The sequence below is a fragment of the Genypterus blacodes genome, unplaced genomic scaffold (assembly GCF_046128005.1).
Source record: "Genypterus blacodes isolate CSIRO-AG114 ecotype Tasmania unplaced genomic scaffold, CSIRO-AGI_Gbla_v1 ptg000133l_1, whole genome shotgun sequence".
NCBI classification, from domain to species: domain Eukaryota; kingdom Metazoa; phylum Chordata; class Actinopteri; order Ophidiiformes; family Ophidiidae; genus Genypterus; species Genypterus blacodes.
This window is the reverse complement of record NW_027466935.1, coordinates 1259254-1276419: the sequence shown is the minus strand read 5'-3', so window position 1 is coordinate 1276419 and position 17166 is coordinate 1259254. Positions and strand designations below refer to the sequence as shown.

Sequence of the window (17166 nt, the reverse complement as noted above, 5' to 3'; positions counted from 1 at the left end):
ATTCCGATTTTCATGAAATGGAAGATCACAAGTAAACCTTGCAGATCGATAGCACGAGTTTGCTTAATGTCCCTCAGGTGTTGTGGATTATGTGGCCAAGTCTCTATGGCACCATCGTCACCGCTGCCTCTGTTGTTTTTGTGCAGATGCTTTTATTGGCCCTCTTTTGCTTCAATTTCCACTTTTCAACATCCCCAAACTGATTACACGATAATCCACAACATACATTTATTCAAATAACACATAATTACAGTGAACATGTTTTTTTTCTTCTTCAAGCTTTGCAATCAAATGTTCCACATTAAATACAATGAATAGAATTGACTCTGTGAAACCTCTCTTGATGTAGGTCGAACCTTTGATATTAAGGCATCACGGGTGCAGCAGCGTGGGAGCATCGACATCAGTAAATTCAGCCACAGCCAAACTGGTAAGGAGAAAAGTAAGCATCATTTTATGTCCTCATTATTACTAATGAGATTCTGTTTTCTTCATGATGCTGTGCTGTTGCACCTAATAAAACATCTAGCCTCATATCAGACGAAAATTCTATGAAAATGCGCATACTTACTTTTGTATCTGTATCTAAATAATGACCAGAATTTGACCAATTGTCATACAGAAATGCAGCAAGGTAAACACAGTTGGTGGTGTCATATGCAGTTTCATCTTCCAGTACCGGGTGCAAGTGAGTCTCTTACCTTTTCCTAGAAAAAAAAAACATTTGGAAGACTTAAGTACAAACACATTTCCGACGATTTCAAAGTGAGCCAGTAAATTCCCAGCAGCTTGACAGCAGCCCAGGTAAGACTGAGAAGTTTTTCATCTTGTGGTTGGAATTCCTTGCCAGTGAAGCCATTAAAGCTTGCACGGCATGGCATCGGTACTTTACCTGCTTTGTCCTGCAGCGAGCGCCACTCTCCCTGCCGAATGTGCATCCTGTAGCGTTTAGTAGCCATCTCCGGCATAATTCGCCCGAAGTCTAGACATGCGGCTGCCAAGAGGGCAGGCTATATCCCATCTCACCCTGAATCTGTAGCTGTCGGGGAGGTTAAACACAGGCTGTTCACGTCCAGTCAGGCGGTTGTTTTCTGGCTCCCACTTGATGCTCCGGTAAGTCAGAAAACATTGGCATAAGGATAAAACTTCACACACTTGCACTGTCTTGTGCGAGATGCCTCAGAGTGCAGGTTTGTCTCTTTGAATGTCTTTTTCAGTCACCAGTGACTGCTGGTGTATTCACTTTCAGTTGATCTGACTGGTGTCCTGCCCCCTCCTGTGCCTGTGCTGCTGTGCGTGTTACTGGGAGCATGTATCAGCCTGAACATGGCTCTCATGATTTCATACTAAGGTGGTCAAAGTGGGGCTCCAAAAATGTATTTCAGAAGACTAGATATTTAAAATCTTATTTAACTATATTTCCAGTAGTTCTTTGACGTGTGTATATTCCTTTTGTCCTTTTTTGCAGCTTGACAATAAAACTTCATCGTTTATTGACCTATATGTTTGTGATGAGCCAGCTCTCTTGCAGAATTCTTTACAAGACCAAGTTATTGCTGTGCTGTCTTCAGATCCCCATTTTTTTCTGCCAGCTATGTAAAAAGTCAGCAGCTATGCTGCAGCAGATCCTGACAGCTCACTGTGTACATTGTGTTTCTTGCTGGACAGCATTTGTCATATCCAAGTGAAGATTATGGCCAATGTAACAATTGAATCTCTACCACAGCTTAGGTTGTGTTGTGTCGAAATGGATAACGGTTTACTGTCATCTCTTGGAGGTTCTGTTTGAATATAAATTATAGACTTGGGTAATGCGGACAAATAATACTTAATCAGTATGTGTTTTATATGGGGCCATCACCTCTTTACATTTAATACAATCTAAACTTAGATGTGGGTAATAGGATCTCTGGATGACACCTGGTCTCCTAGTATCAATGATGTATCAGTATAATCTGATATGCATCAATATATAATTAACATCTCTGCAAAGCCGTTTAAATCTATCAGGTCATCCTTGTGGCTTTGATTATCAAACGGTGATAATGTGTCCACCACTGGGCTGTGATTCATCCAAGCTTGATGTGCCACCGTGATTCCACTTTCACAAAATTGAGCACCATTTGATGTATTTTGGGAAATCAACCAAAGCCGAGCACAGAGTTTTTTCTTTTTTTCAAGATCCACATCTCGCTGCTGTGTGAAGAAAACTGGGCCGTTTCAGAAGGAATAAACTGACATCTGCTGAAATCGGTTTCTCTGCAGAAAAACCCAGGATGATGCATAATCCTGACATCAAAAGTTTTCAAATATTTGGTTTGTGATAAAGATGAATGTGTTGTGGAGAGCCCACGTGTTTGGATAACCTCTGCTGTGCCACGTGAATGGTGCAGTCAAAGCCGCTGTTTACGTAGGCGCAGGAGAGGCGCGTGACCCGCCTGTTGCCTGTACCTTCTCTTATAAATGGTGGTTCCAGTCCGGCCACCTGCATGACCACACGCTGTTTACCGTTGAGTTTGAGCGTAGATACTTTCAGCCTCGTTGCCCCCCTGCTGTGAAGTTGCAGCGGATAAGATGACCGGGCTCGGAACCGCTGGGGACGATTTCGTTCACTTAACGTCTAATAGAACATTTATAATTTAAACAGTGTTTTCCTTGTCTTTATTTTTTGCCTTCAGGGCTGAGCCACATTGAAAATGTTGGAAGTGTTAAATATTCAAATGACCCCACTGCCAAATTTCAGTATGCACATGTCAATCCAATGATTAGCTGTATTAAATATTTGTCCTTGTTATTTCTGTGGTGTGTCCAAAATTCAATTCAATTTGTCCTTTTTGTGTGTGTGTATATGTTAACAAAGTAAGAAATGCCAAAGATTTGCGTTGTAACTGAGTAAGTCATACATTTCCCAGTATTTCAGCCAATTTAGACTTTTCAATTTGACCCTGTTCCATTGCTTCCCCAATTCTTTTTTCCCGGCATCCCAATTCAGTCCTGTTTTGGTTTATTTTCTTTAAACTTTCTGTGTATAACAGGCCCCCCCCCTCCACATCTTTCTGCAGGGGAAGCATGATGCCATTGCAGAACTATTTAAAGCAAAGCACTCACTCTGATCATGAAAGTGGGTCAAAAAGATGGAAAGGAGAGGGGGGGAGTGGAATTAAACCCATATTTAAATGTACATTACGTTTGGATCCTTGGTTGAGGCTCTTAATGTGTACGATGAAAACTTAAATGAAGTGTAAAATTGCAAGTCATTGATTTTTGTCCCCGTTGGTTCATTGCATAAAAGTCTTGATGTTTTTATTCAGCGTGGGCGCGCCACTCAATGCTTCTACCCTGTTGTCTCTTACAGATAGCCCATTTAGTCGGAAAATGGAGAGCGCAATGCAGTCTAGCCTGGTTGACACAAACAGCTCGCAGAATTCAAGCGGTGAGCACCGGGTCACTTACGTGTGAACGCTTGTGTGTGTCTGTTTGTAAATCGTTTCTGCTTGCGCTTTGAAAATTATTTTCAGTTCCGCAGCAGAGCGAGTGCATCGCTTGTGAATGTCAATCTACAAAGAGAGGATTTTTCTTCAGACACTGTTTGGCCTCTGATGTCTGGACCCGAAATTCAGATAAAGCCGGTGTAAGAGAGGGCTTAATGTGAGCTACCTGCATTATTGTAAAAACACTCTGACAACCCTATTAATGTGACACTACTTCAGTTTGCTAGAAAGATGAAGATGCCTCTCGGTGACTGTCTTCACCCAGCTGCCACTCGGGGTCTGGCAGTGACGCAACAAGAGGCTTCAGAGTTTAGATGTCCTTTCTGCAGCTCCCCCCATTTTGACCATGACATTGACATAATAACAATTTAATGTTCCTTGAACCATTCCTGGGTGATCCTTTCATGAACGCTATCATTCTTTTGGGGCACAAAACGGCCTTGAATGGAACGACCTGGTCTGTTTCATTCACTGTGTTTACATGCACATTATAAGCTTGATTCTTCATGCTTCCTCTTGTAAGCCGATTAAGAGACACCAGCCATGTGTACTGCTTAGTCTGATTTTTGTGTGAGCAAAAGGAATGCAGAGTTTTAACAGGCCCAATGTCTGGCATGACATTGTGAATGTAGACGCATGTCCACTTGCCCCCTACACGTGTAGTCAGGGCTGTTAGCTCTATATTGATGGTTCCTATCGGACACCTGGAAATGATCATCCTTTAAAATCCCCACTACTCACTTATCAGGGACCGAGATGATATGCAGTGAAAAAAATCCAAAAAATCAATCAAAGGTGCAACATACATGTAGTATGTTTATTGGGACATGTGTTTTGTGGGACATCATTGAAATGATAGTATTTCAATGATCCCTGAATCATTTTAGACAATGGAGAGAAACCAAAGGCACTCATTGATTTGAACAAGGGAAAAGAGCATTACGCCCTCAGTGTGGTGTGGCAGGCATCTCACTCCCCTCCCATCCTCTTGCCTACAGGAACTCCAAGCCCCCTGGTGGCCACCACCTTCTCTACAGCGCAGAGTAAGTCGAAATCCACCTACCTACTCAGAATAATATGCATACCATGCCCTTTTCCATTTCACTTTTTTTTCCGTTTTTGTCACTATGTTGTCATTTGGTGCAATCATTTTCCCTACAATTTATTGTGAATATACAGAGTCTGCTGCATTTCTCTGAATTATCTCAGTGACATTTCATACGAGGTTGTGCAACATCAGCTGTATTCTGTGCCCGCATGGTGTTTTCTAAAGGCTCGGGCTCCATAATGAGTGACAGCTGAAAATTGGCATACTCAGTGACACAGTGTCAAATTAATCTGCTGATATTAAAGAATATTAATTCTGCCTTTCGGAATATACTTTTTTTTTCATAAACAAATGTCTGAATTTCAGATGAAGTTAATTTTTTCACTCTCACAAAATTAACCTCATCAATTTCAAATAAACGTGTCACCGGAATTCTCACAGGACAACATTGCTGTCAGTATATCTTAGAAAAGTGTCAGTCAGCTATATCCTGTATTGCCACATATTTCACTGATACTGGTATACACGTCCTCCACAGTCCACAGGGCTTTGCAACACACAAAAAAAATACAAACGCACACAGAGTGAACAGATTCAAAGCTCTGTCCCAGCGTCCTTGCCTCCCTACAGTGACGTGGATGGATGAAACGTCATCAAGATAGAAATGAATCCAAACGATCATTGCTAAAGTTGTGGAATATGTTGAGTTTTACAGTCACTTCGGCAATTTACGGTATCGCAGTCACAAGAATCGGCTCAAATTCAACTAATCCCCATATTGTTTGCGCAAGCTTTGCATGTTTGTCCATCCCCGCGCTCCAGGAAAGCTAGTCCAATCTCAATAATGCTGGCGAATATTAACAATCGGTGGAATGTTCTGGTTAAAGTTATCCCAGTTCAGAATCACCGCTACACGCCCAGGTGAAAATAAGGCCTACGTACAAACTGTAACAAGCCGACCTCATGTGGGCCTTGTGATTTTCTAGAACCCTACACTTGTGGTGCCTGCGGTATCCAGTTCCAGTTCTACAACAACCTGCTGGAACATATGCAGTCCCACGCCGGTGAGTCACTTACTTACTGATGCACTGTTTGTTACAGGATAACAGTGTGTGAGCATAACCTTCAGTGGCTGTACAGTTCCTTACATGTCAGGACAGTCTGTACAATCATTGCCACACACATTGTACACTAGTGTTTCTAATTTAAATATCCATATGTATTTGTATCTGTAGTTGCAAATTAAAGATTTTTCTTCTGGGCCCAGTTGTTTTTGTGCGTCATCTCTCTTATGTGTTATATCCTTGACATAAATGCATTGTACAATCTGACGTTCCCGCACAATTAGTTGCCATCATATGGAAGAAGTTCGGCACTGACTTCCAGACTTTCAAAGAAGTAATATTACCACAAGCATAATTGCTGCATATTTGCAGTTGAATGTCATTGAGGTAATACAAGTTTAAGTTTCGCAAGCTTGTTTTCAAACATTCCCATGCTTTTTTTCCATCTGGTTTTCATCCACTGGCATGACATGGCAATTTTTTATTTTTTAAATCAAAGCGATACAGTATTGTCACCTCTGCCTTTGGTGTCTCCTCCCTCAGCGGACAATGAGAACCACACCAAAGGGGATTCGCCCAAAGCCTCCACGGCGGCTGCACCCCAGGAGCCGCTGTGGCGAGGTCCCTCCGCTCAGGCCCACTCCTCCGTCCAGCTCCACGTCCAGCCTCACAGCCACACCCAGAGGAACCCCAGCCTCAACCGTAAGTACGGCTCACAGGCCAAACTGCTCTGCAGGAAATGTGATTACACGTGTATTATAAATGTATACGCCTATTCCCCTAAAGCTCATCTCATTTGGAATAGATAACAATTGTTTGACCTGTTGTGTTCTTGTAGCAGGAAATATCTGAAGAAACTTGTTTTGTTGCTTTAGGTTGTTATTCAGTTTTTATAGGTAATACTTTTGATTGATTGAGGACAAGTTCAGTGTGTGTGTTACTATCTCAAGGAATTTATGAGGTATTTATGACACTGAGCTCTAAAATCTGCTCAGAATTGTTTTCCTGTAATTTCATCACATTCCTTACACATCTTGAATGACTTAGTTACACAGAATACTTACTAAAATGTAAGTCAAGTCATGTTTGTTCTTGTCTTGTTGCCGTGTCCTTAACTCACAAGTTTCCCTTTTGAAGACCGTAAAATACCATGTGTGCTCAGCTTAACGTATCAAATTAAACATTAACAGTAATTGCCTTTCTTATCTTTTGCTCTGCCTGCCTATCTGTCCATCTTCTGTACCGTACATGTGGACAGAGAACAATGGATTGCCAGAGAAGGAGCGGCAGCAGGTGGCTGAGCGCCTCCTGCGGGTGATGTGCTCAGATCTGAGCATGCTCAACGTGCTCAACAGCAAAGACTTCCTGAAGCTGGCGCAGACCCTGGTAGACACGGGCGCTCGTCACGGCGCCTATTCTACCCGAGATGCCCTCGGCAACATGAGCGCCTTGGCACTCCGCCAGCTGCCCCGCATGTACAACCAAGTCAAGGTCAAGGTCACGTGTGCCCTCGGCTCCAACGCTTCGCTCGGCATCGCCGTGACCTGCCACTCCCAGACGTCGGGCCCAGACGCCTGTTACGTTCTGACGGCTTATCAAGTGGAGGGGTCAAGACTGAAGCGCTACGTGCTCGGCGTCAGGGAGGCGGAGCTTAGGGAAGGGCCGGATCAGATTCACCACTGGGTGCAGAACGTGCTGTCTGAGTTTGTGATGTCGGACATTCGCACCGTGTACGTTTCAGAGCCCAGGGTGTGGGCGGCAGGTTTTCCACTCGGAGGTGGAGGCCGAGGGAGGATATGCTTGCGCTGTGCGGGGTGTTCGCTCGGCGCTGTAGTCCAGGCTGTCCTCGGGAAGCGCAGTCTCCAGGCACGGGGCCTCCACGAGTTGGCCGAGCTCCTGGCAACATGCCGAGACATCGCCTCCACCACCACCCTGGCTTTTCGCGAGGAACCATCTACCAACAGCGGAAGCGCAGCAGAGGAAGGCACACAGAGCGGTCCGGCACAGTGCCCCACACCCGCCTGCTGGGATCGTATGGCCGAAGCCCTCCTGCAGGTCCACGCTCACTTTGAACAGATCTGCGAGGCTTTCGGACGAACTAAGACCACGGCTCCGCTCCTCCAAGGTCTCAACAAGCACCTGCTCGGGACACTGGCTTGTCTGCTGTCACCTCTGCGTCTGGCGGCTCTGGAGCTGAGCAGCCAGAGAAGACCAACCTTACAGCAGGTGCTTCCTGTCTACCTGCGCTTAGAGAAGTTTTTTACCTCTAAAGCAGGAGAGGCTGGAACCGGCACGGCGAGCAAACTCTGCCACTATTTCCTAGAAGCACTCAAGGAAAACTTCAAGGTATTACATTTTCTCATTTGTGTCATGTTCTATAGGTCAAACCCCCGAATATCATTGAATTTATAAATGGCCTTTAGAATCTGACATTAGGTCGTGAATTAACTTGGAGATCTTGATATAAAACACATACTGTGTATTTCCACAATTAGTCAGTCAAGGAAAATGTTGTTCCCTCTGTGTAGGTGGAGCGAGCTCACCAAGTCGCCATGATTCTGGATCCACAACTGAAGCTGCGTTCAGTGCCGGCCTACCAGCACGAGGACATAATATCACGTGCGTGTGAAATGGCAGCTGAGAAGGATGGAGGTCTGACTGCTGGCGGTGGATCGACCAGCGAAGAACGGGACACCGACGGCCCAACCACGCCGAAACGAAGCCGCTTGGACGGGGGCGGCAACAACTGCGGAACCTTTCGGGGGACCGCGTCTTCATCTTTCTCCGTGTCGAGTAACGACGAGATCCAAAGCCAGGTTAGACAAGAGATTTTTCAGTACCTGGCCGAGCCTCTCCTCCAGGGAACGCCAGAACTCTTCCAGTACTGGAGCTCGGCGGTGGGCGACAAGTTCCCGCGGCTCTCCCGCCTGGCGCTGTGGCTCCTCGCCGTGCCCGCCGTGGGCTTACGCAACGAGTGCGTGACTGTGTGCGAGCAGAGCCTGGCGATGAAGAGGAGGCAGCAGGTGACCGCCGAGGAGATGAACAAACTAATTTTCCTTCGCTCCAACATGGGCTAGTAACGCCACTCGCCCAACCCCAACCAAACCTCCACCTCCACCCAATGACTCAAGGCTATTTATACAGGTGTGTAAACATAAATGTGTGCGGATATCAAATACTTCTCACAATAGATATTTACAGGAAAATTCACATTGTATAGGTAACATTACAAAACAATAAGGCTTATTAAATACTGTATAAGGAGAAAGGACGATTATTAAGTACTGTGGACAGAATTTAGGGGTGGAACGGTAAACATCGCGAAATTGTCCAGTTCCGTACGACGCCCTCGTTTTGGGACGCACATTGAGCGGGGCGACCTTCAGTCCCACCGTGGCCAGTGATCAGAATCACTCCAGCCTAACGACTAAACTGCTTGAAGGCTTTATGCTGTTACTCTCACGGGACGGCGACACCGCCACGTAAAATCTCTCACCACTTTACTGTTCTACACAGCTGAAAACAAATACTTAGACCTTGTGCGGCTGTAAATACTGTAGCATATGTTAATGAACGATCTTCTTCAGTGCGGTACAACAGTCAGTTAAAGTGGTGCGTCTTCACTGCCATCGTGCCGTTAATGAAATGTAACAAATGTATAGTTTTTACTGCTCTCCAACACTGAAAATTCAGTTTTTACAATATATTTGGCCGTGACGGGTATGCAAATCTCTAATCATCAGTGGCGCGGTGTTTGCTGCAGCCGTCTCACTACAAAGCTGCTGTTCATCTGCAAACATCGGCTTGCGTTCTCGTTTTCGGGCAAATAGCTAAATGAGCCGAAAAGTAAAGGTCGTCCAGTGGTTTTGTTTTCTTTCTAAACTCAGAGTTACGCTGCTAAATATCCACATTAAATCTGCTTCTTGCACGAAAAAGGCCAGTATTCGTTTCCTTAAATATATCTGTTCCTTTGATTCCCAGAAGAAGGAGAAGTGTCAAATTGAACCTGCTGTTATTGCGGAAATTGTACTTACATCTGACACTAATGTGTGTTTCAAAGCAGTGCGAGTGTACAGAGATCAGATCTGTGGGGAAATATTCCGAACAGAATGCCTCTAAATAAGGTAATTGGCAGATAATTATATAAATCCTTAGATATACAGCCGCCGCACCACCTCATCTGGCCCACGTGAAGCCGAACAAAACAACCTCTCACGCTTTCAGACACAATCGCACAAACACACCCTCTGTATAAACCCCTGTGTACAGTGTATTAATATAGTCGTACACATCGTAGTCATCGTCAATCTTCATCATTTCACACGCAGCTCTATTTTGGCCAGCAGATGTCGACCAACCTTCGAGCGGCGAACCCATTTTCAATACCTTTCCAAAAAGGTTTAGTGTTGTCAGAAAGCCTCGTTTGGCTTCACTACAAAGTTGTAAATTGTTGAAGCTCATTAAGGAAAGGCTCGTCCATATTTCCTCATTTATCATTGTAATATACACATCGTCGTCCTCGTATAAACTACACAATGACATTTACCGGTTTCAGGGCAATAAGCTTTATCACAGGGCATCGTTTACAACCTCATCGTTCAAACGGGGACTGTTCTCTCGAAGCTCCTGCAGTTGGTTAGGGATGAAAACGTACTTTTGTATTTGTGAGATTAAAGGAGGAGTTTCTCAGGAATGAGTGCAAAGGGGAGGAGCCAACACTATTTTTTAATTTTATTTTTTTCCCTCACCGCACCGAAACCGTGACCTCGACGCCGAGGCGCGCGCTGAACCGCGACTCTGGTGAAACGTTCCACCCCTAATGTAATTAGTGCCATTAGCAACAGAGGAGGATGCGGCTAACCGACGGTGTGTCGAGGAGGGGGAAGCAATTTTCTAAGTACTTTAACCAAGTCATCACTGTATATTAATGAAGTCAAATTATTTATTCTTTTTATTGTGTATTTTTATTATAGATTTATGTGAAATTAACACTCGTAAGATAGGATGGATGAGTGAAAGGTAGGACTGTTGCCTCTGGTACTAATTAGTCAAGTACTGCTTTGTTTTTCTCTGTGTTGGGCCTTAAGTCTCTTTCATGTGATCACCTGAACCTCTCACGCCTTTATATTGCAGTTCTATTCTTCTTCTTCTTCTTCTTCTGCTCTTTACCATCCTTCCATAGCTTCTACTTTATTTTTACCTTTTCCTTTTTTCACGCCTGTGGACGCAAAGGGACTTACGGCTGACAATTGAAAGCAGCGGCCTCTGGTGGTGAAAGGTGGATCGATACGTTACATAGACAACTTCTTTTGTTGTTCTTGCTGTGTTTTTCCGTTTTTTAGGACTCTTCTTTTAAAGGTAAACCTGGTTTAGCCTATCTGCTTTGGAGTCGACTGTTTAGATAACAGATGTCAGGAATCTTAATGTCAAACCTCAACCTCACAATAACACAACCAAGCACAACCCTCCACTTTATAAAGCCAGTGTTGAAATGACTCCACAGCAGATTTTACAAGCCAGGCTAGCTACCCGTCTGAGATCAGCAGGTCCTCACGACGGTCTGAGCAGAGCAGGGAGACATATCAATCAATATATATATATATCAATACGGTGATGTGATTTTTGTCTTTGCGGCATTACAATGAACCGATGAGATTTTATCGCTACAGCGTTTTTTGCCTCTACATGCTTCGCCAACAGAGACCACGTCACCCAGCTGTCACGTCAAACTGAATGTAGAACAAATACGAAAGCACCAATATTCATAGCAGATTCATTACAGTATCGGTATGAAATACAAGAAAAATATTGCAGCGTTTGTAAAATATCCAGCGTGTCTGCAGGATCGGCACGCTGGATATTTTCCCGCCAAATATACTTGTTCGTTCTTTGTCTGGACTTTGTCACTATTGATTAGGATTTCACGGAAGATCCGAAATGCTGAAATTCTCTCATTTACGAGTTAAAGGTGCTGAATTTCAAACTATTTCCGTTTTCACGCCCATTTCTCACGCAGCCTCATCGATCTCCATGAATCAAACTACTCTTGCTTCATTTCTGCGTCTAACACAAAAACTTTCCCTCAGAACATTTCTTACATCAGCCACAATCACTAACGTTTCTTTCACAAATTAACAATTCTCGTGGTGTCCGGGTTGATTTTGATAATCCACTGTGTTAATACAGATTTAAACATGTTATCACTGTTACTCTTACGGTTTCCATGAATGAACCGAGACGTACATGGTTGTATTGTTCTAACTTGCATTCCTGAAATCAAGGTGTACACTGCTGTCTTACAACTGATTTATGTTACAGGTTTATATTTTGGTAACAAGAAAAAAAACAAGATGGGTGTAAATTCTATTTTAAAATTTAATTTTTTAAATAACCAGTCCAATGTTTTACCTCAATACTCAGAAGATAATATTGTAATTTATCAATCCGGGGGGGAAAAAATGTTAATACAAACTTGTCTGTTTGCTCACAGAAATGGTCAAAATACTGTACATCAGTTTGGAGGTTTTGATCCTCAATCAAACTGATGAAGGGATTTTTATTACAGTTTTTAAATTAGTATTTCAGATAGGATATGCTCTGGGACAAAACATTGTTGACGTACCGATGTCAACTTAACTCTACTTAGAAATGGCATTCTTTTTGTTGGTGAAATGAGAATTATATCTAAGATATGCATGCTTTTAATAAGAGTACTGATATATAAACTTATAAGCCAGTGTTTCTCATACGATGGAAGTGATTCATGTCGGCTCAGAGTAGACGTTACCTTAAAACACTCATCTGCAGTCAGATAAGCAACCCTGGACTGAATTTCAACCTGTTTTGGGGAGGGGAGGGGCGGGGGCAGACGGGGTGGGGAGGGGGAGGGAGGGGTGATGCTGATTGTGGTGTTTGTGGGGTGACATCATCCATTTTCAGAGGATGTAAATACGAGAGAACTGCTGTTTTTATGCCACAGGGGGGCGCCTTCACTTCAGAGATAGGAGCACCAATAACACCATACCTCTTTTTTCTACAGTAGCATTTTGAAAGGTTTTGATATGATAGAAAATCTCCACTTAGATACTGTTACTAGACAACCGCAATCAGCTCTAAGTTTTATTTTGTTTTCAGGTTTTAACTTATTCAGAAAAATCAAAGTTGAAGTGTAAAATACGCTGTAAGAATGCTAACACACACAGATCTGTTACGTTTAAGTATGGATTATAGTCTGTATTATCAAATCAGGTTAAGAAACTAGTGTTGCTTTCATCCTATTTTACAGGCATTTCTTCCTTTTATACTCCGCTAAATGCAAAAAAACAAAAACAGTTTGATTCAGTTGATTTGTCTTTTTTATCGCACTTTGGCAGCGGATGCCTGTGTAGATTTAGATCTGAGTTAGTCTTATTAGTAAGCCTAATTTATACTTTTGTAGCAACACTATTTTTATATAACGGCAAAGAAAAGGATTCTGTGTCTCTTTTGTTTTCCTGTGTCATATACGGCAGCGCTGTTCAATGTTTCTTGAATACATTACCCACTGTAGTATGTGATGTGTGAATAAACTCCAAATCTGTGTCAAACTGTCACTCGAACCCTTTTGTGTACGTGCAGGGGAGATTGACATTGTGTGTGTGTGTGTGAGTGTGTGAGAGTGAGTGCAAGATGTTGAAGCACCTGTGGAATTCCAATGCAAGTTCAGGTTTTATCAATCATCTCATTCTGGGTTGAGCTTTTCGTCTTGATCTGCAATGGAGGGATGGAGCAACATTCTTCTTGGCGATAATCCCTCAATTGGAGTTTGGAGGAGGATGATGATGGTGATGGTAGTGGTGGTGGTGAAGAGCGCTGTCAGCAGGCTCCAGTGTGCTACAGATGAATGAAAACACAGCGTCGATATTCTTTGTTTAAGGCCTTTGATGTCTACTTTAGTCTGTTCTGCTCTGGATGGCGTCCCACTGACAATCATATCACATGACCCCTTTTTGTACATTTTGATGTATTCTGGAGCCTTGATGATCCAAAGTCTCCCTTGTGGGCTTTTGCATCTGTAACATTTATATTTCAGTCGGTGATTATGGATCCTAAAACCTGCTTCTTGCATTTGCAGCGAGACGATTCCTGATCATTCCCGACCTTCCCGAAAGAAGGTCGGGAATGGAAGCTTTGTTTTCAGCGCTGGGCGACGGAGGGCCTCAAACACGTGTAGAGGTGGAGGGGAGGGGGGCATTATGTAAGGGCAGACGGGTTGAATACAAACTTTGAGGGAGTTGAATACAAACAGGCTGTGTTGGAGGTGCATGCAAAGATTCCCATGAGGCTTCAGCTGAGAGAGAGAGAGAGAGTGAGAAAGAGAAAGAAACTGTCCTTGCTCCTCATCCTAATCCTCTCCCACCTGGGCGGGCAAACGACCATGGTGCAGCACCAACGCCCGGGCTGTCGCTGTCTTTTGCCTTTTTCCCTGTGAGTCAGCCTAATTTACAGCACGTGCATCCAAAATGCCTGCTCACACACACACACTCAACCCGGGCTACTGAAGGTGACCTGTAGCTGCACCGAGAAGTTTATTTTCGCTAATGACCTTGCATGTTGCGAGCCAGCTCTCATTTTCAGCCATTTGGAAAAGCAAAATGAGGGTCAAACAACTTTTCTATTGGACAGCTGCTAATTTATATGGAATTTGGTTTTCATTAGCTCTTTTTTTTCTGTTTAAAAGAAAGTGAAGAGAATAAAGGTCATCCACAGATTTGGGGTTTTTCCAATCTGCCAGGTCAAGCTGATAAATCAAATGAGAGGATATTGGTGGACGTGTAGCTTCTTGAACACTAGATGGCGGTGTCTGACTTTTTATCAGCTGTATCAAGGGAGGCAGCAGCTGTACACCATCATGCTTACCACACACAACAGGCTTGAAGGTTTGGGTTGTTCTGTACCACCCGGCTGTCTGTTACACTACAATGTTCAAAACCTGTAAACACACATGAACATGGACACTTTCCCTATTGCAGGTGACCCAGGTTGGATTGTCCAGCGTCCCCTTTCCCTTCAATGACTGGATGTTGTTGACATTAGATGTTTTGGACAGAGGTACGTCTAAATTTAACTTGACTTATGGCCCCTCTACCTGAGTGTGTGTAGGTTTTGTGATATTCCATAAAGCCCAAGTCACCTTCCAGAATATAGGGAAGGAAGAGGAGTTTTGATGGCTCTGTGTGTTTCCCCACTTCCTCTCTCTCTCTCTGTTTGCTGGGAGTAAAAACAGAAGCTTCGTCTCTGCTTGGTTAATCCTGTGAGGAGGCAGAGAGACGACTTGGAAAGCCGACAAACTCATGGCGTTATACGAGGAGGCTTATGTTCACAAATACAGGAGGTAAGTCTGGAGATGGACCTGAGGCCATAACTGCTGTTTGTTGGACCGTTCCATTACGTGAAGCTGTGGCATTGATGAGCTCGGCAGCCTGCCAATCAAGCAGAGTCAAGTTTATCGCTTACAATGGCTTTACAGGACCACGACAAGGAATGGTTCCCCAACTCGAGGAAGACGAGGGAAAACTTCCCAGAACTCTGTTAACATATGAGGAAGAAGGACGGAACCCTGGGAAAGTCAAGTCAGAGAGAGATTCCCTCGGAGAAATGACAGGAGAAGAGCTAAAGACGAGCATCAGAGGGACAGGGAAGGACAAGAGGACGGAAGCGCTCTCGCCCTCGCCTCTGTCCTGCACGGAGGACCCGTCGGTGCAGCCTGTGTGGTTCTGCCAGCTCAGACCCGACTGACTTTGATCGGTAGTGACACGAATGTACAGAAGTGCCAGGGCGCATCCACCCAGTCGCTGTCAGGTGTCGTTCCCGCTAACACTCCACCCAGCACCCCTGACCTCACAGGCACCCGCCGCGCGCCTGTATGTCTCTCCGTCCATCCGCCCGCCCGCCTGTCTGTCTGTCTGTCCGTCTATCTGCTGACTCAGTTCCCCCTTTGCCGGGCCAAACCATTACAGTAGGCCCAAAACATTTGGAGGGTTTGCGGTTTGTCGTGCACCTTTCAGAGCCGCCTTACATAACTCTGGCCTCCGTCTGAGGCCGTGTAAGATAAAACACGATACTAACTATAAAAGCCTTTGCTGTCACGCAGGGTAAATACTGTGTCCAGGTGTTTTAGTACTCTGTGGATGCAGGCGCGCACAGGTGTTGGCAGCGGCGTCTCTGAAACCAAACACACACAGATGTGAGGTTCATGATGAGGGAATTCACAGGAGCCGGAGCCGGAGCTGGATTTTTTTTTTTTTGAATATTTCATGTCCAAGTCAGAGTTATGAGATGACGGTGAAGTGTGAGGGAAAAAAAAGCGATGTTTGAATCTTGGCGAGCGCATGGCGGCGGCGGTGCAAAAGGAGGTCAAGGTTAAATTTGCTCTGTGGATATAAATAGCTCCTCGCTGATGTCCCCTGATCTCACCGTTATTATTTATTCATCCGCGTCATGATCGGGGGAGCACGTCCAAGCCACCTCGCCGCAAAATTCCTGACGACTAAAGACAACGAGGAGGAGGAGGATGAGAAACTGGACGCTTGCGACGAAGCTCCACATAGTTCAGCTTTTAGTGAAAACATCATTTTGGCCCGTTTGTTAAACTTTCTTCTTCAGGATTGCTGATGCCGGTCTTATTGCCCGGGCAAATCATTAATTTGCAACAGGAGAACCTAAGGCTTGAAAAGTAATATTTCACATACCGAGAGAACTGTGTTATTTGGCTCCTAAATGATTTTGAAATGTCAGAACTTGAAAATAATCAACCCCCATGTCTTGGCTCATTGCTTCTTCTTTCGTGTTCTCTTCTTTTTTTTTTTGTTCGTCTGTTATGAGTCTGCACAGTTTTCACTCGCTGGATTGGCCTGCGTGCTGTCCCTGCAGATGTGTTGCAGGAGACACACACACACACACGCACACTCTTAAAGTTGTGTTTATGGCTTAAGGAGGATTAAATTGACAGAATCGTACTTGTAAAAGTTCCTGGTTGTGACGCACACTCGCTCACACCGTCATCCACATCCTAACGATTAATCACGCCGCACAAATCGTTACTTCATTATTCATCGGTGTCCATCTTGCATGCTTGGATCTGTTTGCCTCCGTTCCGTGTCTGTTACTTCATCCTCCTCCTTACAAATCACCTCCATTCATTTAAGAGTTTGTAACTAAATTCCAGGGGTACTTGAGGATGATGTACGCAGCAGGGGGGGGGGCAGAAAGGAAAGGATCGAATCCCTCCAGCATTGTTTAGCGGTACGTCCTTCAATGTAGAAGAAGATTACTTTGCAAAAATAAACAACTGCGAGACCCCCTGAGTTTAGATTCGAAGCCGGGGCAGCGAAGAAGATATCAGCAAATATATTCCTTTGCTTGGAACTGAAGCTTTAACAAAACCCGTTGCGTTTGTTGTGTTTAGCTGAAGGCGTGTGTGTGATCTGAGGCGAACGCCGCAGTGGGGTAACAGTTCGGACTCCTTATTTATTTTGTTCTGCATGAATCTCAGAGCTTTCAAACCCGATTACAAACCTCTCCG

General features: G+C 44.3%; 1 protein-coding gene across 3 annotated transcripts in view; it reads left to right on the top strand.

Annotated features, from left to right (window-relative positions):
* The window catches only part of znf618 (zinc finger protein 618), a 31007-nt gene extending 18960 nt beyond the window's left edge, over window positions 1–12047 (top strand). Inside the window, exons 8-15 of one of the 3 annotated variants that reach the window (XM_076163785.1) lie at window positions 350–430; window positions 623–688; window positions 3356–3433; window positions 4490–4534; window positions 5526–5603; window positions 6147–6305; window positions 6862–7949; window positions 8132–12047. In XM_076163785.1, the coding sequence (XP_076019900.1) occupies window positions 350–430; window positions 623–688; window positions 3356–3433; window positions 4490–4534; window positions 5526–5603; window positions 6147–6305; window positions 6862–7949; window positions 8132–8680 (2144 nt within the window). In that variant the 3' untranslated portion in view covers window positions 8681–12047. Of the gene's footprint in view, window positions 1–349; window positions 443–622; window positions 689–3355; window positions 3434–4489; window positions 4535–5525; window positions 5604–6146; window positions 6306–6861; window positions 7950–8131 lie in introns of all 3 variants that reach the window. The other 2 variants (XM_076163787.1, XM_076163786.1) reach the window with 2 other exon arrangements.
* Window positions 12048–17166: the final 5119 nt, after the last annotated feature.